Genomic DNA, 25,166 nt, shown 5'->3' on the forward strand with positions numbered 1-25,166 from the left:
ATATTTTTTCATGATAAAGTGAAAATTTGCCACTGAATTTTGCTGGGAAGTCCCGTCAATTCAGAGGGAAGGCGACACATCGCAGATGATGGGCTGGAGGGTTTTGCTTTGAAAAATGTGCAGAGCTGAGGAACGGAGCAGCCTGAGCAGGGTAGAAGGGTCCTGCAGCTGCAGAAATATTAGGAATTCTTAATGAAATTGGCTGGGTGTGGCAGAAAGGGGGGTGATAATTCACGGTGATGATGATGAGGTGTGGCCGTGGAGCCCGTCAGTTGTGGTGTTACGCCATGGATGGGGAAATAACGATGCCAAGGCAGGAACAAGCCCTCAGCTAGAACACGGTCCTGGCCCATTGTGTGCGAGGGGGATAGAGCTGATGAGCGTAATTAGGGGAATGAAGAACTTGTCTCATGGGGACAGATAAAACTGGTACAGTTTATTCAGGCCCAGAGGAGACAGGGCTTCTCTCTCAAAACAGCCTGAACGCCTTGGGTGGGGAAACAATTCTTGACAAAGAGAATAACAGAGCCTGAGAACAACAGGATACAGGCTCGTTGCAGAGAACTTTAAGCTGAACATTTGCTTTATTTTATCAGAGATAAAATTCCGGAGGGATCTTTCGGGGGGGGGGGGGGGGGAGAGAACCAACAACATTTTAAGAATTCAGATCACTTTTATGAAAATCGTTGTTAGGAAGCAGAGCCTGCTATAACAAGGTCTGGACCTTACCCCCCCCCCCTCCCCCCGGCCCTGTATTTCTAGGCACACCGGGTATTTTTCCCCCGTGGCGCGGCCCCGAGCCCCGCGGCGGGTTTGAGGGGGTGCCTGGGGAAAATGGCGGGGCAGCCCTCTCGCTCTCCGTAGCGCTGGAGGACCGGCGGCGCCGCGCTCTCCCCGTGTCTCTATGGCCGCGCTGTGCGCCCGAGCCCGTCGGCCCCCAACAGGCTCGAGCTTCGGGTGGCGCTCTACCCGCCCTGGCGTCTCGGTGGTGATTCTGGGCGGCGGCGCTCTACGCCGCGGCGGTGCCCGTCTCGTTTGCCGGGCGGAGGGCGGGCCTGGCGGAGCCATGGCGGCCGTGCGGGGCCTGCGGATCTCGGTGAAGGCGGAGGCAACGGCGACAACGGCGGAGCCTCGCGGCCCGGAGCCTGAGCCTATGGAAGTGGAAGAGGGCGAGCTGGAGACCATCCCTGTGAGGCGCTCGCTCCGGGAGCTCATTCCGGTGAGGAGCGTGCGGTGAGGTCACGGGCAGGGGGGACGAAAGAGGGAGCAGCTCCTGAGAGGGGGCAGGGTGGGGGGTCTGCGGGGGTCTGTAAGGGCATTTGGGGGTACATGCGTGGGAAAAGGGGCGACCGTGGGGTGCGTGCGGGGAAGCGATGGGGTGAGGGTGGCGGGGAGTGGGGCCGTGAGGGGGCTCAGGGGTGTATGAGGGGAGTGTGGGAAACAGTCGTGGGAGGAAGCGGCCAGGATGTGCTTGGGAACGAAGGGAATAAAGGAGGTGGTGGAGAAGAGGATTTGGGGTGTAGTGCCGGACCGTAGAGAAAGGCTGTGGGTGGGAGAGTGTGAAAGGAGGGAACACAGGGAGTACCTGGAGCAGGGAGCGGGGGGGGTGACCGTGGGAGAGCTGAGTTGGAGGCAATGGAATGTAGGCTCTGATGAGTGGGTTTTGAGGGTTTCCTTTTTACTTTTTTTTTTCCTTTTTCGTTTTTGTTAATTATTCCTGTACAAGTTTTAGTAGGATCAGGTTTAATACATAAAAATGCATCAGAGTTCTTCTAACCTCCTAAGTAGTCTTTTGCTCTCAAAACTTGCGTGGAAATTACTTCAGAAACTAATCTCTAATTAGCTGATTTAGCAACATGCTTGAGCTTCTACCAATTGTGTGGCCTAAGAGACAGCACCCTACTGTGCTTTCCTGTGCTCTATGAGTCAACCTTAGATAGTGGGGAGGGGGGTGTCTTAAAAGTAATACTTATTGTGCTTTTCTAATAATTCTATACATTTGGCAGCTTTAAAGAAACTTTGACAGTCTTACTAAGAAAGGCAGTTAGATTGTTTGTACTTTGGTATTTCTAAACTGAGCCTGCCCTACTTTCTAGAAAGAGTCCTTTAGCCAAAATAATTACTGCAGCACAAGTGTAAACAACACATTCATCCCTAGAGAAAACAAGACGTGTTCTTGCAGCTCTAGACTTTTGCCACGTGATGGTCCTGAGGTTGCCAGAATGAAGATGTGCCATTTTTGCATATGCAAACCATGGAAGGGACAGAATTGGGTCATTTGGTCCAGGGTCTGTGTGGTTTAGTGCTGTCTTGTGAATTCAGCAGTCCTGACTGATGGAAATGAAACTTGTAAATTTTTTTCCAGATCATTCTCCATTTTCACTCTTTATCAATAGGGTTGTATCAAAACAGTAATGCTTCATCTTGCTGGTATTTGGAGGTTGGATTTGAAATATTGATAGGAATAGGGGTAAAAGTTGCTTGTTTAATTGTGGATGTGGCTTGGTATTCTGACTTTTGAGACTAAAGGTTGCAAATCGACACTTCAGGAGTCAGGTATAACTGTTAAATCTCTTCATGTTTTACAAGGAAATTATACCCGAAACCAAAATTGTGGAAATTTTAGGTAGGAACGGTGCCTGATGACTTTCTCTGTATTGCTGAGAGAGAGTAAGTAAAAACCATAGCAGCAGCAAACACAGAAACTAAATTTTGCCAAAGGAAGGAATCCTTACAGTAAAGGAAGTTTGGTTCAGTTCATAAGCTATTACCTTCACTAACATCAGTGAGAGTTACTGCTTGTGTATCTGTCTTTCAAGGAATGTAGTTTGGAGTAAGGATCAAGGAAAAGAGGATGCATTTCTCATAGAAATGTCCAGATTTTTTTTTTTGGCATAGCAACTATGTTGTTTTCAGTGTTCATTGAGATTTCACCACCATTTTGCTTTTTTTCAGGACACTAGTAGGCGATATGAAAATAAAGCTGGAAGTTTCATTACTGGAATAGATGTAACCTCCAAGGTAATTTTTGTGCTGTGGTTCTTCAACATATTCTAATTATTGCTACTGGAAAGGAGGAACTGTTTTATTTATTTCTTCCCTGACAGAAGCTTAGATTCATGTTCAGATAGCTGGCATTTTTCAACAACTGGGGATTTCTCCTTTTGTTGGTTGTGGCCTGCATCGGGACAGGATATCTCGTGTAAATTGTAAGAATTATCATTTTTAAGTTACAAAAATTTGTGTGCCAAAACCTGACAATGTTTCTATTGAAATCGCTTTGTGTCATGGTTTAACCCCAGGAGGCAACTAATTACCATGCAGTGGCTCACTTGCTTCACCCCCCTGACCCTGGTGGGATGGGGAGGAGAATGGAAAACAAGTAAAACTTGTTGATGGAGATAAGAGCAGTTTAGTAATTGAAATAAATAAATAAAAAAGTGTAATGACAAGGAAGATAACAAAAAGAGTGACATATAACCCAAGAAAGACAAGTGAATCACAGTGTGGTTGCTCACTACCTGCTGACTGATGCTCAGCCAGTCCCTGAGCAGTGATCTGCCCCTCCAAGCCAACTCCTCCCGGTTTATAAACTGGACATTACATCACATGGCATGGAATATTCCTTTGGCCAGTTTGGGTCAGCTGTCCCAGCTGTGTCCCCTCTCAGCTTCTTGTGCCTCTCCAGCCTTCTTGCTGGCTGGGCATGAGAAGTTGAAAAAATCCTTGACTTAGTATAAACACTACTTAACAACAGCTAAAAACATCAGTGTGTTATCAACATTATTCTCATACTAAATCTAAAACACAACATTATACCAGCTACTAGGAGGAAAATTAACTCTATCCCAGCCAAAGCCAGGACATCGTGGTGCTGCTCGATGTTGCAAAACAAAGCCCTTTGAGACAAGTCAGCTGAGTTGTTTCTTCTTAGGTGAGTGACGGAAGGAAGAACAAGTGCTTGGCAGGAAAATCTAGTTTCATTGCCTTGTATCTTCCAAGGGCATCATATTGTTTAATTATTTAAGACATAGATTGAAGAATGTGAACGGCTGTTGCATTTAAATAACTTAAAGATACATTATTCTGTGGAACTTCAGAAACTTAATCCTACAGCTCATCTTTGTACATTTAATACCAAATTGTCTGTTGTTTCATATTGTACAAATGAGGGCTATATCTAGCATTTGGTAGTGGAGAAAAACATTTAGTCATATGCTTTATAGGACAGATACAGTTTTACATGTTCTAACAAATATGAATCCCCACCACAACAGAGTGCTGACAAATCACGTATTCCCATTTTGCATTAGTGAAGCTCTGAAGATTGTGCCTATCAAAGAGTACAAAAAGGGTTCCAGGTGAAGACTGAAAATCAGCTTTTTTGGCTTCAGTATCTAGCTCGTGGTTTCTGAAACTTACAGGTCTTTTCAGAATTAATAGAATTATTAATATAGATTGTTGTTGTCTGGTAGATTTTATTTTAAATATCTGGTCCTTCAGTGCAACTTATTGGGAATGCTGCTCTGATTCCTGTTTTGACTGCATTGTTTTGCATTTTGCAGGAAGCAATTGAGAAAAAGGAACAAAGAGCAAAACGCTTTCATTTTCGAGCTGAAGTGAATCTTGCCCAAAGGAATGTGGCGTTGGATCGGGACATGATGAAGAAAGGTACAAGTTTATCCAACAGTCAAGAAGAAAAGATGCCTTGGTTTACTTTCTCACAGTTTTTACTTGCTTTATCCTATAATATTTCCTGCATCCCCAGAGGTTTTCCCAGATCATTACCAAAATAAATCACTTTGGGTTTTTTTTCACCTTTTAATTTTAATTTCATTATTTTTTAAACTACTTGACAGTTATCATTTCACTCCTTGTTTTACCAACCCCGGAAAGAAGGAAACATTTTTTGTGTACCTTATTTACTGTCTGGCAGCGTCATCTAGTGCTTCGTATCCAAGATTCATCTTCTGGATCAGTGCTGCTTTAAAAATCTCTAGTTTCTTTGAAATGACCAGACCTTGAGCATTTTTTGCGTATGAGTGGAGGACTCTGTGTGCCATGCACAGTGAGATCAGATTCTGTGCTGTATGCACAGTGGAGCAGGACTGATTGCGCATGTGCTCTTAGATAGCAAGCTGGGCATGTTGGAATATAAGCAGATCAGCTGGAAGCTGTGTGCACAACAGATTGGCGCTTTTGGCATTCAGTTCTCAGGCTTTTTTTCCAACTGGCAGCTTGGACCCACTAAGCCACAGCTTATAATGGCTCTCCATCAGATGACTCAAGTGGAAGTGCCTTGTACACATGTCCTGGTCACAGGCCTCATTAGTATTCTGGCTCTTTAGTACTTAATGGTAGTACTTTGGCAGCATTTAAAAAAAAAGTTTTTAAGGCAGTTTGATTGCCATGCAGTACTGCATCTACCAATGCTTGTAAAATTACCTCTTTTTAATTCTCAGTTTATTAAAGTTTTGCATGTAGAATAATAATTCAAGTTACAGTGGTTTAGAATGATGTACATCATACATTGCTTTAATTAGCTTCCCTTTAGTTTATTTAAAATGTTTGCTTTATAAACCTGTATGTTACTAATATAAAAGCTTGCTCTGTAGAAATAAGTACCAGTTTTGTATTTCTTCCTCTTTATAGCAATTCCTAAAGTGAGACTGGACACAATTTACATTTGTGGGGTGGATGAGATGAGTACACAGGACATCTTTGCCTATTTCAAAGAGTATCCTCCTGCTCATATTGAGTGGTTGGATGATACATCATGTAAGTAAATGGAGTCTTTTGTCTGTAATTCTTAATGTTTTTTTAAATATTGGTCATAGCTGTACTTCAGATGTCTTAGTGGCTTTCAAAGTCACTGATCTTTGTCTGTCTCAGTTTCCCTGTCATTTGCTTTAGTCAAAAGGGATTTAGAAGGAAAGAATTAACAGCATATGGTGAAAATCAAACCCGCTAGCTGGTTGAGTATTTATTATTGGAAAAAGATAGCATAGAATAACTTGCAGGTCTCTAAGTGGGGGGAAAAAAAGGTCTAAAATTTTGTGTGGCTTACATCTTGACATAAATAGTATACCTGCTTGTGAGTGTCACAAAAGATGACATTCTGAGAGAAGATTATTGAGCTGTGTGCAGTTAGACAGGTTGGTATGGTTTTGTGCTATGAAGGAGCAGACTTGTTGCCTTATTTGTTTAGTGCATTCTCAAGGAGAAATTAGTGGGTGGAAGAAGGTAGCAGTTGAATGTGATTTACATAGATTGAAAAAAGAATGTAAATTCACATTGCAAGGTCTGTTTCGGGGAGTAAGCATGCAGTGAGATTGCCAGAAAGATAGAAGGCTGTTGACAGTTATGCTTTCTTCAGTGATATTAAAGACTGTACAAGAGCTGTTTGTTATAGTTGGATGCTGGATCATGGAACTGGAAGCCTCTCGGGTTGTGATGTGGCTAGAAGTCCTGTAATGAAATCGTACAAAGAAGTAGAAGCCAGTGCAGGTTTTCCAGTTGGATTGGGATTGCTGGGAACAGTTTTATTGACAACCATGGCTAAGACCTGAGAATTAGTAGTGTGGTTCCCTGGAATGACCCTGAAAGAATTATGTTCCACTGCAAGACAGAAGATATGGTGTACTACAAAATATTGGTAACCTTGAAGTCACTGTGTATGACATCTTGATATACTGCCACAAACTGACAGAAAATTTGAAGCGCAATGAACCCTGGCTGGACAATTGCAGTAAGGAGCTGCTAGGTGAAGCTATGGTGATGCATAACCTAGCAAGGGCACAGCTTAACTCTGTATCTGAGGCTGCATTTTGAAGACTGATTATCCTTTTTCTTAAATGTTATGTAAGTAAATATAGTGTGGAACCAGAGTGAACCTGCAGTGCAAAAACGGAGGTTTCAGAGTCGTAACAATACTTTACCCAGTTATGGTTAAAACACATCTTTTTTAGTGATTAATTTTCATGCTGTGTCTGAGTTAGCATGCCAACTACACTTGGTGAAAATGCAGAGAAGAAGCATTGTCTTTTCAGCACAGATTTACATCACAGCATGGCAAAAAAATTTTAACATTCCCAACTGAATTACGTCTCAAGGTGTCTTAGTGCAAACATGAATTTAGACAGTGTTCTATGTTTCAAACTGATGAACATAAAATGATAAAGACTTTGAAAATTTGGAGATGTGAAGAGCAGATAGGCATACATATATGAAAAGTTATAAGCCAGTCATTGAAGTTAGTACCTGGGTGTTTTTCACCTTGTAAGTGTTGTCCGTTCAAGTAATCTGGGAGAGAATCTTTTCTTTTGGGACGCTGTATAGTTTTCTTGATATCTGAATACACTCTGCTTAATGGCAGAGCAGTAAATGACATTTGTTGCTGTGTTTGCACTGAATGCATCCGTGCAGAAAGCTTTTGTTCAAAACCTGTTTCTAAGCAGTTTTAGCTCTTTGAATTCCAACATGTATGAAATGCTTTTAATTGGCCTAATAAGTTATATTTTAGTACCATCTGCTGATAGTTAAGCCATGTACAAGGTGTACACTGAATTATATTGTTAACCTATGTACATGATAATCTGTGCAAAGTGCTTGAGCAGTCTCTCCTGTTTTCCCCTATTTTCCTGCTTTCTGGAAGAATTAACAGAATTCCACAATAAAGTCCAAGGTTCTGTTAAATTGCCAAAGGGAAAAAAAATCAAGGCTTTTTTCTTCTCCTGTGCCCCCTTAATTGCATTTGACTGCTAACACATTCATGAAATACACTGACCCTGATTCAGTATCCTAATTTGCTGTGCTCAGGAAACAGTGTCTAATACGTATGGTTGTGCATTTCAGTGATTTTGATTTTGATCAGTTGTTGTGTGTGGTTTTTGTAAAGTGATGCAAGCTGTGCGTCTTCCAGCTTAGCAAATATGTTAAAGAATATGACCTTCCCTGCAAGATGTACATCCAATTACTTTTTTGTCGTGTCACTATGTAAGAGCATTTCTGAACTTACGTTAGTAATTTCCCTCCAGTAAGGCAGTGTATGTGACTGCTTGATTATACAAACTGCATTTTGTTTTTGTATGTGTTTATATGTCATAGGTAATGTGGTCTGGCTTGATGAAGTAACAGCAACACGGGCTCTAATAAATATGAGTTCCTTGCCTGATCAGGAGAAAACAAAAAGCAGAGAAAACAATGAAGAGAAGACAGCTGAAAAAACCAAGAAAGGTAGATTGAGATATGCATATACAGACATCATCTAGTTAAATCAATGAAACTTTAAACTTGTGCTTGGGTACTGCTTAATCTAAATTACTGAAGGAGCTTCTATCATATAGTTTCAGGTAAATGTATTCTGCCACTTTAAAAAAGGCTTTCATCTTGGAAACCTTTTGAAGAAGCTGCTTCTTAAAAGGTGGGTTGGAGCTAGACCAAAAGCAGTAATTCGGTCGATACTGAACATGTTAAATGCAGGGGTCATATTCAGATAGGATATTTATAGTGGTATGTGTTGCACAGAAATAAGTCTCTGTGATGTGCATACAAAGGCACTGGAAGGACGGATTCTAAGTGTGGAAAAAGCAGGTGTAAGAAAATGTCCTATTTTTGAAATAACATAGTTGATTCCTTCCTTGATACACCACCGTCCTTTATTGTTCACACTGATGTGATGACATATCACTTCACCGCTGTATATCATCTCTAAATTTTGCCATTATACTTTCAAGAAAGCACCACACTGAAGGCTGAATTATAAAAGGGCAAAACAGCAAAAGTACATCTTAATGTTGTGACAAATCTGGTATCTGAATGCCTTAATTGTAAATTTATTTTACTTTTATGGGTGTAAATTAAAAATCAGGCTTTTGCTACCTTAGGACTGTTTGGCTGTTAGGCTAGTGTGATAAATTGCTGTGGTTCAAAGTACTGTACGACATACAAAACAGAGAGAGATGTTGTATTTATTAACTCTTCTATAGGTTTTCCTTAAACATGCTATATGAACAAAATGCAGATAGCCAATCTCTCTATTAGATATTTGCAGTGCTAACAAAAGCCTTTCTAGAAGGTTTGGGGTTTAGGGCTTTCTCAAACTTGTGGATCCTTCTAACTTAACCCCTTTTCTTGTTGCTTTTCTCTGCAATGCAATGGTTCCCCAACCATCCACGTGACTTTAATTTTGGGGAAAATGTTGATAATGCTTCAAGTAAGACTTGTTGCGAAGTTGTTGGAGATTAGTGATGGTCTTGTTTAAATGGAGCATAAATAAATGTATTTAATCTTGTTGGTTACAAATTACAGGTTACATCATTGTTACACCACATCTCAAAAACTGTCATCTAAATTACTCCTGTTCATCTGGAAAAGTGGGTTATTAGATAAAGTACAAACTGTTCAATTTCATCTTGAGGTGTGAGATGCATACAGATACACTAGAGTGATCTGGCATAGTTGCATTCCTTTTTTAGATAGGAATTTGAGGGCTATTTAGGCATTTAGGTAACCAAGAGACTAGTCTTTACTATGAGAAGCTTACTATTTTTTGGGGAAAAAAAGTGCTTGCATGCTGTCCCTGATGGAACTTAATTATTCAGGTTTGAATTTGGCTCATTTGTTTACCTAAATTCTCTCTTTAGTTTCAGTTGGTTAATGGTGCTTTACTGTTTTCTTTGGACTTGGGTATATTTCCAGGATCTTTTGAACAGCTACTGCTCTCTTAAGTTTTCAAGTCTATTGTTGGATGAGATTAAGATAAGGAACTCTGAAATATAAAAGAGGGGGTTATTTTTAGTCTTACGTCTATGAAGTGCTTTGAGATCTTTGCAAATGATATTGGTATATGTTGATAGCTGTCCATATTCACTACTTTTTTGTTTCCTTTTTTTTTTCCTAAGGACTGTTTGAAAAAAAATTCCAGTTTTTTCTTACTCTGAGCTACAAAGAACCCTGAAAAATCTATGCAAGCACCTCACAATTCTAGTAGTTCTGGAAGTGTGCACTCTTCTGTTAATTATTTCACTTTGAAATTAAGTCACTAAGGTTTCTTTTTTTCCTCCTGCTCTCTCTCAGAAACTTATAAGCTTTTGAATAATAATCTGTTTTACATTGTTAGTATTGGATACTTTTTAGGTACTTGAAGCATTTTAAAGGGAGGCTGAAGGAAATAGGCTTTTATATGCCTTTCCCAGTCTTGGCCTTGCTGATCTCTGTCATACCCTGAAATGCAGTGCAATTTCATTTGCTTTCACAGAATTAATACTCCATGCATGCTGCCGCAGGCAGTTATCTGCACAGAGGCTGTCTAGTTAATGTTATTCTGTGCTCATGCGTGCTTCAAATTCCTGTAGACGTTTACTGTTTTGATTATTCTCTAGGCTGTGCAGAAGAAAGGATAACACCTTCAGTTTGATTTCAGCAAATGTAGGTAATAATAATCAAATATGACTGACACACTAAAATGGAGGTTATTTTTTTCCCAATTATTTTCCTTCTTAGAAAAACAGGAAGAGAGTTCTGATGATGAGACAGAAGAAGGCGAGGTTGAGGATGACAATCCAAGTGATGTTGAGGTCAGTACAGAAGGAAAGTAAAAACACTAGGAGGGAAGTTTTACTCTGACTGGTGTAAAGTCTTCATAACTTTATAGTTTTAACCATATATATTTGCAATTCACAGTTTAATTATCAAAGTAAGTTAGATGGGGAAATGACAGGAAGTGCAGATACGCTGTTGGTGAGAATAGCATGTAAGAGTGTTTTGTGAAAGTAGATTTTGAGGAGTGGTGGGGCATCCGGCATGTAAGAGCTAGACTGGCTGCTCTTTTCTGCTGAGAGGAGGCAATGAAAGAACAATAACGGAAGGCAACAGCCTTTCAGCAGTGAAGGCAGTGCTTAAAGAGACAAATAGGATTTAGGCTGTCCATAGCTATGTGTGGGAATCAGCATATGCATTGATGTTTTGTAAGTAATTTAATCTTCACTGGCCGATTATATAATAGGTGTGATTAGTGTTTTCTTTAGGAATGGCTCAGTGAATACTCATACATCATGGAAGACTGAATTTTAGTTTCTATAAAGCAGATATAAATGAAAAAAAAAAGGCCTTTTAGTCATTGTGTGAGAGCATGAGAACCTGTTAGTAAAACCATTTAGATATGAAACAAGCAAAAAAAATCATATAGTTGTTTTTCAGTGTCCAAGTTGTACTATTTATTGTCTGCATTTCAGGCAGTAGTAGTGTCATTTGAAAATTATTGGATTTAATAATCTGAGATACTGTTATGAAGGAAGAGAAGGAAATATATTAAATCTTTAGGGCAAATTACTTTTAAAATTCACATTAGTTTGTCAAGAAAAAAAAGCAGAGTTCATTTGAACATAATTTGAAAAGTAACTTTCTTAATAATCAGTTGATTGCTTCTCTGTAAGCAATACATTTTCATTCAACAGTAATTTTGTTTTGAGTCCAAAATACCTTTTTTGCCTCCCAAAGTTGGATGCCCTCTCCCAGGTAGAAGAGGATTCTCTTCTGCGTAATGATCTTCGCCCTGCTAATAAACTGGCTAAAGGAAACAAGCTCTTCATGAGATTTGCTACTAAAGGTAAATGAACAGCTCAACCAGCATAGTGAATTAATCACTTGTCGTAGTTTTATGTGTTGACTAATTAATGACTTGAAGTACCTAATTTTTATTTGAGAAATTGTTAGGTTTTTTCCTAATCATTAGGTTATTAAGATTTTGCAGTAAATCCACATTTAATGTCTGAAGTTGTTTGAAAATTATTGTACGTAAAAATTTTATTTTGGGCTCAGGGCATTCTTCCCAATGCCATAGAATAAGTTTTATGATGCCCTTCTCCACCGAGGTAAATTTCACATTTTACAAATATGAAAATAATTTGAGATGCTGATGAGGTATTAGTGGAAATTATTGCTAAATACAGTTGAGATATTAAATGATATTTGTGAGTAAAATGAGAACCCATATAATTTCTGGGCCATGTGGGAAGCGACATATCCATAAAGAAAAGAAAGGTCATGAATAAGGTATAGCCTCCAGCAGTTACAGTGGGATGTAATGCTCTGTTAAGCTGATGTGTAGAAACTCAGTCTCCCTAGAATTAAGTTTCTAGACACAAATAAAACTGTGGTGGTAGGAGAAATTGCAGAGGTGTCAGCAAAACTGTATCCTTCATGAAGGAGATTGAAGTAATGCTGATCTGTAAGACAGTCATTCTTCCACTCTCTACGTCTGTGACTGGATGGTTATTTATTTTTATGCTAGTATGGTAAGATACATTTTAAGAGGGAAATATTCCTTTAATTTATGTTTTTTCAGATGACAAAAAAGAGCTGGGAGCTGCAAGGCGAAGCCAGTATTACATGAAATATGGCAATCCGAATTATGGAGGCATGAAGGGGATTCTTAGCAATTCTTGGTGAGTATTGGATAAAGGAATTGGAACACTGGAGGTAATTGGACAAGACTTTTAATCTGTGGATTTGCTTTCAATTCAGTTTATGTAGATGCTTCTTATGCGTAAATAATGTTTTTGCAATGTGACTATGAATTTGCAAGGGGAGTATTTATATTCATAACATATTCAAAACATTCAAACAGATCTTTGACATAAATGTATGTCTGCTATTAAAGTGAGTGATAATTGCAAATTGCATGTGCTTAATGCAGGACTGAATATGGCTAATTCATGATGCCTCTTCTGTGACAGGAATGTCATTCTTTTTATGGTGTTTCAGGAAACGAAGGTATCATTCACGTCGAATCCATCGGGATGTGATAAAGAAAAGGACACTTATTGGGGATGATGTTGGCTTGACTCCTCCTTATAAACATCGTCATTCAGGTAATTCATGCCAATGTCGACCCTCTAAGAACACAACTGGGGAATGGAGCGCTGGAAAGGACCTTAAACAATGCCTCATGTAATCCCCTGCAGTGCATGAAAGTGAAGTGTACTTTTAAAAAAAGTATCTATAATGGAATCACATTTTAAGGTTTGTAGGGAACAACTGAGGCAGAAACTTCAACTGCTCATTGGCTTACCAAAATAGCTGCTGCTTTTTATGTGATATTTTTCTTCTACAAATTTAGGACATGGGGGCTATAGTGTCAAGGGCAAAAAGAAGGAAGAACTTCTTTGAACTTACTGGCAATTTGTTGTACTTGCTATGTCAATTCTTCCGTTCTATGAAGAAGCAAGCTCTATATGTAGAACAATAAAGATTAGAAAATTATATTAATTAGGCTTGAATATTTTCATCTACTCCCTAAGGTAGGGGGTGTGCATTAGAAAAATAATCAGAGTAAAAATCTTTGACGTGAGACAAATACAGTGTCAGAGTTTCCTATGAGTGGCCTGTTAAAAATACAGCCATGGATGTATCAAATCTCATGGAAGATTTTGCATGTTGATGATGTACCGCTTTCTGAAAAGACGCTTCCACGCTGCTGATGAACAAATTTAAGTTGTTGATTTATATTTAAATAAGTATATGTGATAAATTTATACTAATGATACATGTGTTCTTTTTGGCATTACCACTTACAGGACTTGAAAGGATTATTGTGGAGCCAGCAGTTGTCACATTAAGCCCTGCAAGATCATAGGAATTGTTATGTTTAGTTCAGGAAGTATGAACTGCACCTACTACAACAGGCAGTTGTACTTTATATATTCAATCCAGCTTCCTGCTTGAGCAGGCTTCTGAGATAGTGAACACCATGGACTTTTTTCTCCTGTGGCCATTTTCTTCCACTTAGGATATTCTGTAATACAGATTCCACTTAAAATATTTTGCAAAATATTCTCTCTCTTTAGCCTTAGAGAACTACAAAGATTCACCTGTAAGTGGATCATTACAGTGATTTTTTTCTTTTTGCTTTGGTTTTAAGGTACCTTATATGAATTATAAACTTCAGTTTATCAGAATCAGTTGTTTTGCTACAGGCTTAGTAAATGTTCCTGAGGAGCCTATTGAGGAGGAAGAAGAGGAAGAAGAAGATCAGGATATGGATGAAGATGACAGAGTTGTGGTAGAGTACCGTGATGAACTGCAAGCTTTCAAACAGTCCCGAGACCGCAGTGCAGCAAGACGATCTAGTGCTAGTGCATCTGATTCTGATGAAATGGACTATGATCTTGAACTGAAAATGATATCAACACCCTCTCCCAAAAAGAGCATGAAAATGACAATGTATGCAGATGAGGTGGAATCACAACTGAAAAATATTAGGTAAAATTTCTTACTCTTTAAAAGTACCAGTGAAAAGACATTCTAAATTTTAATTAGTGACAGAGCTGTCAAAGCTTAAATACAAACTGTTGAAGCTACTTTTTCAATTCTTAACATAATTTTGTAGTGGATATTTAAAAAAGAAAGATAAAATACAGAAAACACTGATACAGGCTTTTAGTTACAAAGCTTCCTTTGCAGATTTCTGTAACCCTGCTTATTGATAACAATAAAGCTGCAAGTGGAATTGTTAGAAATGTATGCAAGCAAGCACAATTAACTTCTTGCATTTCATAGCTAGGCCAGAGAGAAATAACTCATCTTTTTCTTTTCACTTTACCCCTCCCTCTTTTCTCAGAAAGAAGAATAACCCTTAAGTGTTAATGACAAAAAGGAATTTATGTTTGTTATGGACATATTAACCAAAATCACATATGTTACAGATTACTAAAATAACTTTAACACATGTCCCTTCAGCAGTGTGATTATACTTCATTATAATGTCAAGTCTTCCAGCAGTTTTAAGGTTGCTTATCTGCTCTTAATTTTGACCCAGAGGCACAGCCTTAAGGAGACAAACTTGATACCTGCCTTGAAATGGATACTGAGGTATTCATGTGATTATTGGTAAACTTAGGATTCTGACTGGAACACATGCTCTTCTAAGTAAAGTTTTTACCTCTGTTTCTCAGTAGAGAAATCCTGATATTACTGTCTTCTATTGTGTAATTTTACATACAAGAAGACTTAAGAACTATATTAGATTTCATTTTATTTTAGGGATGTTAAATCTTTTTTTTTTTTTTTTTTTTTTGAAGGAATTCGATGCGAGCAGATAGCATAGCAACCAGTAACATCAAAAATCGGATTGGCAGTAAAGGATCTTCAGAGAAAGTCGCAGATGTAAGACTACTATTAGAAGAAAAACGTCAGAATAATACTGGGCCACGTCAGCCAAACAGCACTGTAAAATCAGGTAATTTTAAACTCTTATATTGTGCAGAATTGCAACTGGCTTATTAAAACAGATATATTCATTTCGCATCTGTGCTTCACTGCAGCTAACAAACCTGAGAGAATTCTGTTCAGCAGCAGTTTCTGCATCCATACAGTTAATTTTTCCTCACTAAGAGACCGAGTTGGGGATTGCTTTGGGGAAAAATGAAGTACATTTGAGTGAAAGAGTGACGTTTATTTTTATCCAATTTACTTGCCTGTTTCTATTTGCCCCCACTTTGTCCTTTTTGATTTGCTCACTCCTTGAGGCAGAGATTCTGTACAACTCTTGAGAAACAGAGCATGTGGGGAGCTCATGTACAAAATGAAATGTGAAACGCTAGCTACTTTATGTGAAAGAACATGTATTACATGAAGATAGATGTATTTTTCAATTGGCAGGGTTTATTTTTGGGCTTAATTGACTGTTGCTTTTTTACTTGGGTATATGTAATTTCAGCTACTTCTGACATACGTATCCAGAAGATTGTCTGACTGAGAAGTGAAAGATACCCTTTTCTATCAATGTAATGTAGAAGTTATGTTAGTATATTTTATCCTTCCTGCACATTTTGGGGCTCTGACAAGTTGGCACATAAATCCTATAACTTCCTTTGCCTTTTATGTTTTTGTTTCGACCTTCTGTAAGACTAGGAATATCTACCTAAATCAGACAAACTTCAGAATGTAAGACTCGCATCATAGGTTAAGTATCAATATATTTAGAATCCTTATATTCTGATTTTCATTTTATTCTGCAAAATATCAAGCAGTATTAGAATTGTAAGGCAAGGTATCTGTTATGTGAAAAGAATTGTTCAAGGCTACTAATTTTTGTATGATCATACCTCATGCTGGATACATACTCACTGTGCTGCTAAAACAGAAACGCAGCAAGCCATGGAATAACTTAGTTTTTCAATCTTCTGGACAGAGCTCAACCTGAAAACATTAAATGCCAAATGTACTGCCAAAAAAAGAAAAATGAAATCTGGATAAATTGTATTGCAGACTTTGCCAGGACTGAAATCTGAGTTTGAAAGACTTAAATGAAAAGACTACAGAAAAGATAAAAACAGAATCTGTCTAGTGTCAAGTTGTACAAATTGTGAACAAGCATAAAATTAGCTGGCAAAACTAGAGTAAATGCAACGTGATTTTTGTCATTTTAATCACTGAAAATATCCCTAGATGTGCGGCAAAGACTGGGAAAAAGACCACATTCTCCAGAAATTAAACCTCCAAGTAGTACCTCTGCTCCTCGTCGAGAACCTATATCAGATGTACACAGCCGGTTAGGAATCCCCAAACAAGATGTAAAAGGCCTCTACTCTGATACCAGAGAGAAAAAATCAGGTTAGTTTTGCAGAGAAAATGTAACACTGCAATTCCTTTGATTTTAGAGTATAAGAGAAATTTCAGCAGAAAATCGTGAAGGATGTTCAGTTGAGTGAAATTGAAGATGAATTAGCAAATGTTTGTTCAGAGCTTTGAAATCTAAATACCTGTAGGTAGGTTGAGCTGAGTATTTTTATGAACATTATATAGGTATGCCTTAAAAGTAGAGGGCTGCTTTAAAACTGTGGTCAAAACAGAGCGCTAAAACAAGTGTAATGAATGCAGTGGCACTTCAGACTTGTATGTGGCATTCTCTGCAAATGGGAAACAGTGAAATTCCCATATTTTGATTTCAACTACTGCTTCAAAGCGTAGTAAGTTCCATGCCAAACATTAAGGTGGGAGGAGTATGAGGACTTTAAAAGAGATGCAGAGAATTTAAGACTAGGTTCCTCAGACTTCCTCCAGAATTCCTCTTAGTCTTGTGTGTCTTTTTTTTTTTTTTTTAAATGTTTGTTTTTCATCTGATTAGGTAATTTATGGACCCGATTAGGGTCTGCTCCGAAGACACAAGAAAAGACTTCAGATAAACCTGAAAACTCTGTGGCATCTCCAGAGGAAGATGATTCAGAGCTCCAGCGGGTTTGGGGTGCTCTCATTAAGGAAAAAGAACAGTCTCGGCAAAAAAAGAGTCGATTGGATAATTTACCATCTCTACAAATTGAAATCAGCCGAGAAAGCAGTTCTGGATCAGACACTGAATCATGATTGTTTTTACATTCTGATCCTCAAGATTGTGACTCTGCAGTGTGGCAAGATTTCCATTGCCCAAAAGCTGGACACTGGCAAAGACTCTGCAGTGAAGGTTCCAGAAGTGTCTCTGTTCCTTTTATACAAAAGGAGATGCGTATACCACTTGAAACCTAAAGCAATCACGTTTGTCTGGAGTCTGTGGTTGGCCCTGTGTTACGTAGGGCATTGTCATATATGTTTATTACAGCAAACCTGTAGTTAATTCTAGCAAAACACTTTTCCCCAAGCTTTGAACTTAAGAGGCAGAAATGCTCTGTATTTTTAACAAAACCTTTTTGTTCTTAATATTTTTAACATGGAGCCTTTTAACAAAATACTTTACACAGTTCATCCAAAGAACAGGGCATTTCATAATCAACATCATTGCCTTGCCCTTCTGGCTCTTACCAGCACCTTTCCTTCCCTTTTGAAGTAATAACAATAATGCTTCCTGGGTAGGCAGCCAGCAAGGATAAAGCTTGAAGGGACTATCGCGTTCCCTTCCTCCAAAATACTGAATGTAAATCCAAGTTAAACGTTTTAGTACAGTGAAGTTTCACATAGTATCCAAGTAGCATCACTGCTCTCAAGGAGTTCGGTTCATTTATTTTGGTGATACTATGTTCTGCTGTAGTAGGGATTGAGATGTTCAGGACTGCAAAGTTGGATATTTGAGAATTCTGTAAATTCCCAAGGGTTTAATTATTTTTTTTTTTGGTTACATGATGAGAAATTATATTCCTTTCATTTCCTCTGTATTATGTTTTGAAGAAATCTAACAATTTAAAACCATACATTTTTATATTTGTGAGAATCATCCTGTTGGCCATGGTGAAAGCTATAGTGGTGTTTTCCTATGTGCTGTTTTAACTATATATATATGTATCTGAAAGAGAAAAGGAAAACTATAGGATCACTGTCTCATGTCAATATTTTTGAATGTTCGTATTGTATAGTACATGTGGATGTGCACATGGTTGACTTGTTACGTTCAGCTTTTTTACCCGCATACCCTCTCTAGGTAGGACAAAGGTTTGATCAGTGTGCAACTGCAATTTTTTTCTTGTTGCCTATTGCATTTATTTTGATTGCCAATAATTCTAAATAATGCTAGCACATCACATTCTGGTAAACAGAACAGGTAGCAAAAACATTGTCTGCTACATTTTGATAGTCTGAAAATCTGTTTGCATTGTCCCTATTTCCTAGGTTGTCAGTCCAAAATGTCTATGAATATCTCTTCCCCTTTCTGCTTTTTAACAAAAAAATGTTTTATCTTTTTCCCCCCCCTATTTTTGTACTAAGTTGAAGTAGGTTTGAGGCTTCACAAAAGCAAGGAATCTGCAATTAACTTTTCTTATTGCTTTATAAAGTGTAAGAACAGCAGCATGTAAAATTAAAGGTAAAAATGAAAGGTACAGTGACTGGAAAGGTAATCTGGGGACTGACTGGGCTTCAAGCCTTATTTTGTGACACTCATCCTTGATTTTATATTTAATTATTGAATATATAACTATGTCTCATAAAAGTACTGTTGAGAGTAAATGACTGCAATGTCTGATCACTGTAATATTTCATTTTAACGTGCTTTCATTAATATCCCTTTCAAAGCTTTCAAATAGAATCATACCCGTACCATACCCACTTCTCAAGATCCTGATAAAATTTATTTAACCAGTGTCTTTTTGCCAGTAAACCTTTGTGTTGCATTACTGCTTTGAATCCATTATGACCTTTCCTTCTCTTGAAAGGAGGTGGTAGATATGAATCATGCACCTGGCCTAAGACAGGCTTCTGCATTTTTGTGTTTCCATGTAAATACTCATAACTTGAGCCTGCTGAGGGACAGACTAACTGGTATGAAGGGCAGAATGGGAATAGATTATCTCTTCAACTGATACAAAAGATCTAAACTAAGGGGGGTGTGAAATCAAGAAAAGCAATTTAGGCAAAGGCTTGTGTTCGAGGGAGAGGAGCCATTAACACCACTTCTGTCTTCTAGGTAGTCATAAACACACCTTAGAAATGCCTCGTTAGCTGGCTCTGTCATGTTTATGGTTTGGGGGAGGCTTATGTGTGTTAATGAGACCATGGTAGCTTAGCTGCAAGAAAAATAGAGGTTTACTGTTGAAGGGCCATATAGAGAGGTTTTTTTGTAATTGTTTGCCTGGTTTTGCGTTTTGATGGTGTACAGAGAAGCCTTGAAAAGTGTTTGCTGGTATCAGGAATTCTAGCTTTGGTCTAACTTAGTTACCTTAACATGAACTGCTGGATTTTGATAATTAAAAATGAGCACTGAATCTTTAGTGAATGTTTTTTCCTCACCACGGTTAACTTAAATCTACTTGACCTAGAGATTGCAGAGTGAATTTTGTTGTAAGGTCCCTTCTCTTTGTGGTCATCTGTTTTGCTCCTAGGAAGTGTGTTCTTGATCTTTCACTGAACTCCCAGATATTATCACCTTCAAGGAATTTGATGCAGAAGTTGATGTTCTGATACTGAGACGTGCAACCTATCTATTTTTACTACAGTGAACTTACATTGAAAATGGTAGGAAGTTTGGCTTTGGCTTTTGCTGAAGAATCTATGCTGTGGAGGGAAAAATAGTTATGAATTTTAGGTGACCCATTATAGGACCAAACTAACTCTCCCAGAAAGTTTTTGCTGTTTTAAAAAGGTATTTTTTGGGTAAATGATTCAGGCAACTGTTACATTGTGCAAAATAAATTGTTGTGGGGGTTATGGGCTCTGTGCTTGCAGCTGTCCTTAGGCAGACTCTGAACATGTGGTGTTGATGGTGACACTTTAAAGTTAAGTTTGGTTTTGGGTTTTTTTGTTTAGTGGTTTTGTTTGTTGTTGGTTTTTTTTTTTTTTTTTTTTTTTTTAAGATGATGGCCCATACATTTACAAAACAGGGAACAGGAAAGCAAAAACCCCCTCGTTTTCAGTTCAAGATGACATAATGTGAAAATAATGGAAGTTTTATTTAAAAAGCTGTTCTGTTCCAAATAAAAGTGGTCTGAAATCACCCTGACCTATCCAGTTTTTGCCGGAACATAGCTAACAGGACAGTGCTGCACTTCTTGGTGAAGGGCCTGCAGATGCTCCCTTGGCTGTCCCAAGTGGGCCTTGTGCCTTCCTGGGGGCAAAATGAGGCTCCCTGCTTCGGGGTGTAGCCTGTCCCAGCCCGGTCTGAATGAACCCCCTTTCTTGCTTTCCAAGGAGTGGAGGGCTGCCTAAAATTAGGGTTACACCGGCCTAGCGAGGCTGACGGAAGCCCCGACGTCCGCCTCCCTCCCACACAGCGCTGCAGGAAATGGACGCCTCCCCCGCCCCCCCGCCTTGCTGGAGCAGTGGCACGGTCCGCTCCCCCCGCGGCGGGGTAGTACGTCCCAAACCTTTATAACTGGCCGCCGGAGGGTTTCGAGTCTTTTCCTCCTGCGTGCCTGGTAGCGGGTAAGGTGGGGCCGGGGCCGGTTGGGAGTCGTGGAAGGCGGGCAGGGCGGACGCGGAGGCCCGTCTTGCGGAGTGAGCCGCCTTTCTCTTTTAGAGGGGGCCTTTCCGTCGCGGAGCTGAGATGAGGGCCTCCACCCCCCCCACCCCCCCCCCCCCCCATTCCTCCCTGCCCGGTAGTGGTGGCGTCCGCCGCGCCTCTCCGTCCCCGGGGCCGCTCGGGCTGGACCCGACCATTGGAGGCAGCGGCGGGGGGGCGCTGTTGGTGACTTGAGGCCGGAGTTCCGCGGGCGGGGGGGGGTTGCGGCCTTGGAGCAGGTGTCGCCTGACTGCCCTTGTCCCCGCAGGCCGGCCATGGAGCCGGGCACCGGTACCGGGCGATCCCGGCCCCCGGGACCCCAGGAGCGGGGCTGGAACTGCGCTGGGGCTGCTGAAGCGGCTCCCCGGTAAGTTAAAAGGGGCTCGGTTGGGTCGGGAGGCCTGAGAGCTTGCTTTATGTGTGAGGTAACGCCAGGTATTGCTGCTGTTCGCTGCCTGAGGCGCAGTCGGGGTGGTGATGCCTTTGGTGAGCTCGTGGAGCTTACAGTGAAAAGCTTGGGAGGGTAAAGCCCTCCATGTTCGGTTACTTTCTCCTCATGAGCTTCCTGGCTGCTTTCAGGCTCGTCCCTTGTTCGCAGCAGTCGCATACTGCTGGGGCAGAGTCCTCCCAAGCTCGGAGCTCTGTAAGGGCCGTGGAGGTAACGCTTGTGTGGTTAGCCCTTGGCATCCATAGGCCTTCTATGGATTTTTATTTTTATGGCGCTATTTTTGGATAAACGTGTCTTCTCTTTTTTTTTTTTTTTTTTTTTTTTTTGGTGGTGGTTCAGTATGCCAGACCCTTTCTGTGCCACGGATGTTGCAACCTTAGAATTGGTGGTGTTTGGAATTTCAATTTAAAAATTGCCCATAGGGTAAATGCAGTCTGGCAAGCTGCGTAAGGGAGATTTCTAAGTTTCCTGGCTAAAAACAGTTTAGAGAGGATTGTTTACTATTAAAAGCTGAATGATACAAATATTTTGGTGATTCGTAATATCAGCACAAACTGGTGGAATTACAAGCAAACTGCTGGTGGTGAGATTCTGGTTTTGGTGGGGTTTTTGGTTGGAGGTTCCCCCCTCCCCCCCCCCCCCCGGATAAAGCTACTTTATAATTTTCTAAAATTACTGCTGAAGAGTATTGTAGTAACGCTTCTTTTGCTTTTATTCCCACAGTAGAAGGATGTCTTGAAGTGAAGAGGAAGTTAAAGTTTTTGTACTAAGGTGCGCAAAGTTGTTAAGAAAGTTCCAGGCCTTTACTTGCGTGCTAACAATATAAAGCAGTTAAATACAGGACTGTTAGTAAAAAATAACCTGTAACAATTACATTATAAAGCAAGTTAAATAAAAACTAATAAAAACTAATTTTATGTACCATTCAGTTAACAGAGCTAACTTCTTTTATAAACAAAGGGGAAAATGCACAACTGTTGGTTCAGGATGAAACAATTGCTGTGGTTTAAGTAATCAAATACAAAGGTTGTTGGCTGTTGATGATGATAACCCTGAATAGGAAGTGCCGTCAGATGCGAGAACTGACGATAACCTTCTTATTTGTCTGAAATACAGCTATGTGCATGCAGAATTTGAGTTCTAGAAATTTGTCTTCTAGAACTAATCAGGCAACTTTTTATGCTTGCTCTCTGTGAAAAGCGCTCTTGTAATATCTAACATAGCTTCATGTCCATCTGTTTCACTTCCTCTGCAGAGCTGGTCTTTCCAGATAAATGTGACGCGATTGGGACAGGGAGCAGGTCGCTGTTTGAAGATGGCCCTAATGTGAAGGTAAGTGATGAATTTCAGTGGACCATACAGAGCTTCATACCAGGTGGCAATCTTAAGTTGAGAATGTGAGTTTTATAGGCTGCCAGAAACTGGAGAAGCGTATTTTGTCAGTTCATACTTAACAGCTTGAATCCATCTGCTTTGTTTCTCTCCTCTCTTCCTCAAAATGTAAAGCCTGGTATTTATTTCCTGGTAGCTCTGTGTCTAGGTATAGCTTGCAGGTCGTCTGCTGCCACATGCTAATTGTTACTAATGTCTACCAATTGATATTACAGCTCTCCACAAGTCCTGTGGAAGGCAGCGAGATAGCAAGAGCATGAGATTCTTCTGGGTGAGTTTAATATTTGGTGTGCTGTCAGTTTTAACATAATGGTTTTTGGCTATAGTCTCAGAAACATTACCTAATTGAGAACATTCTCATTGGCTATGTTGCTATTTCTGTATCTTCTTAGCTCTAAAAGTGTAATTAATGAAGTTCTAGGCAAAAAAATACTTCGGTAGACTAAAATATGGACAGTAAACCTATAAGAACAGCTGTCTCCTGCACTACAGTTTTGCTGATGGCACTGTATAGCAAAGGGATAAATGTCTTGCTTCTGCTAGAAATGTATCAGTTTACCTAAAGATATCAGATGATGAAACTAACCAAAAATTGCTGGAATTACCGGCAGATTGACTGGTGGTGAGCAAAGGTTTTTCTGATGATATCCCTTACGTCGACAATGTGTTAACACTTAGTGTTGAATGGTTAACTTATCTATGCTGTTGTATTACAGGTGTTTATGCAGAAAACATCTTGTCTGAGGAAAAAGGAATCCAACAAAACATGTGCGTGAGCTTGGGAACTAGTGTTTGTAAGCTACATATTTTTCTGCCCCAAGATGTTAAGAAATGGTAACAGTTACACTGTTTTGATTACACATATATTAAAATTCTCTCCAAAAACCCAACTGGCTGTGGTTTTGTAACTTCACTGCATTAAGGGATGACTTTCCATTCTGCAGCACATTGTTAATAAACCTGCTGAGCATTCCAGTGATTTGCTATAATATTATAAAGTAGATGTATATACACTGCAGTATAACTACTGTAGATAGTGTAAAGGGGTTTTAGTTTGGTAAGCGTTCTATCTGGCGTTTGATAATTTACTTGCTTTATTTAAATAGTTTAAACAAGTGATACAAATGCTGCTGCTGTAATTACCAGAGAGATTAGGCCTGAAATACCCCTTACAGCAAGGAGAGCAAATGCAGCTTTTTCTGCAGTTTGTTCCAGGCTTGCTATTTCTTCACTATTTTGGCCTCAACCTTTCTTAGTCTGCTGCAGGGGTAGCAGAATCTGTTCCTGCAGCAATAGCATTCTAGCTAGTGTTCTGCATCTCTTCTAAATAATGGTCCAAATGTGCGAATCTAAAATTAAACATGGAGAAAGGGAAGAGAGACTCAGTCTGCAACTTGTCAGTGTTCTTCAGTGTCACTACTAAGAGTAAAACATGCCGCCTTTGTGATAATACCTCATTCTGAGGTTGGTCTACAATGGAGGTTGATAAATGGAAGTTAAAGGGTTTTGGGGGAATCTTGGGGACTTAAAATGGAGGTGCTTAAATTAGAAAAACAGCATCCGAGGCTGAAATTCCCAATTAGATTAACTATGTCAGTATAACTGGCAGGCTGTAACACTTCAATGCTCTTTTTATATTTATGGGAGAGTGTGGAATGTAAGAGTCTCATCAAACCTAGACCAATTGAGCATGTCTACCAAGACAGACTTAACAATGCAGATGTTGCTGGTCATTTTGCCCACTTGGTGTCACCAAGTGAAAGATTTTAGCGTATGCTTTCTGAAAAAAGGTAAACATTATTAATAAACTAATTCCTTGTGCATGCTCATTCTGTGCCAGCAAGAATCAAAGTAATGTTAACTGTACAGCTCCAAGTAGAAGATAGCTTGGTATTGCTTCTGAAAGCAATGAAACTGGCCTAATTGGAAATTTTGCAAGAGGGAGTGTGGCTAGGAAAAAGCCATTCAGAACAGTCAAAAATTGTCTGTGATGAGCAGTATTTTTACTGCAGTAATGTAGGTGAACAGTTCTTGGTTGCCATAAAATAAAAAGCAGAATACAGCTTTACCTAGGGGTTTGTAGTCCATGAAACCAGTCACAGTGTGAGAGCTTGCTTATTTTCATGAAGGGACAAAGGGAAAAAGTGGTGACAGCAGAACTTACATGTTACTCCAGTTTGGGGTCACAGGCGAGACTTCAGGAACTGCCCCAGCTGTGACTGCACTTCCCTGTGTAGTTTACGTAAAGACCTGAACGTAAAGACCTGAATCTGTTTTCTTGACTGTTTTGTCTCCTGACTCATTACTTGAAAGAAAGAAGATGCTATGACTTGTTGCTGCCCATCCGGTGTCACAGGGCAGTGTCTCTGTCCCTCTAACAGCATTGGTGAGGTGTGCTGTCTGATG

The 25,166-nt window shown here is 39.7% G+C and overlaps 1 protein-coding gene and 2 non-coding genes across 5 annotated transcripts; all 3 read left to right on the plus strand.

Moving 5' to 3' along the window:
- Window positions 1-806: 806 nt before the first annotated feature.
- Window positions 807-23,650, plus strand: NCBP3 (nuclear cap binding subunit 3). 3 transcript variants are annotated; one of them, XM_049803632.1, is made up of 18 exons: window positions 814-1,219; window positions 2,956-3,021; window positions 4,566-4,671; window positions 5,653-5,778; window positions 8,107-8,235; window positions 10,504-10,577; window positions 11,500-11,608; window positions 12,347-12,446; window positions 12,766-12,872; window positions 13,977-14,262; window positions 15,081-15,238; window positions 16,450-16,614; window positions 17,129-20,844; window positions 21,189-21,287; window positions 22,092-22,139; window positions 22,624-22,700; window positions 22,976-23,031; window positions 23,477-23,650. In XM_049803632.1, exons 1-13 carry the CDS (start codon window positions 905-907, stop codon window positions 17,362-17,364), a joined length of 1,977 nt encoding a protein of 658 aa, XP_049659589.1. In that variant the 5' UTR covers window positions 814-904; the 3' UTR covers window positions 17,365-20,844; window positions 21,189-21,287; window positions 22,092-22,139; window positions 22,624-22,700; window positions 22,976-23,031; window positions 23,477-23,650. The 3 variants fall into 3 exon arrangements, with proteins under 3 accessions (XP_049659591.1, XP_049659589.1, XP_049659590.1); XM_049803633.1 differs by lacking the exon at window positions 22,092-22,139; XM_049803634.1 differs by lacking the exons at window positions 16,450-16,614; window positions 17,129-20,844; window positions 21,189-21,287; ... (2 more) ...; window positions 22,976-23,031; window positions 23,477-23,650 and adding an exon at window positions 15,719-16,443 and having other exon boundaries at window positions 807-1,219.
- Window positions 22,405-22,479, plus strand: LOC126040119 (small nucleolar RNA SNORD49). The gene has a single exon (XR_007506539.1). It is a non-coding gene; the product is annotated as a small nucleolar RNA SNORD49 (small nucleolar RNA).
- On the plus strand, window positions 23,331-23,404 carry LOC126040127 (small nucleolar RNA SNORD65). The gene has a single exon (XR_007506546.1). It is a non-coding gene; the product is annotated as a small nucleolar RNA SNORD65 (small nucleolar RNA).
- Window positions 23,651-25,166: the final 1,516 nt, after the last annotated feature.

Source organism: Accipiter gentilis, chromosome 6 (assembly GCF_929443795.1).
Source record: "Accipiter gentilis chromosome 6, bAccGen1.1, whole genome shotgun sequence".
NCBI classification, from domain to species: domain Eukaryota; kingdom Metazoa; phylum Chordata; class Aves; order Accipitriformes; family Accipitridae; genus Astur; species Astur gentilis.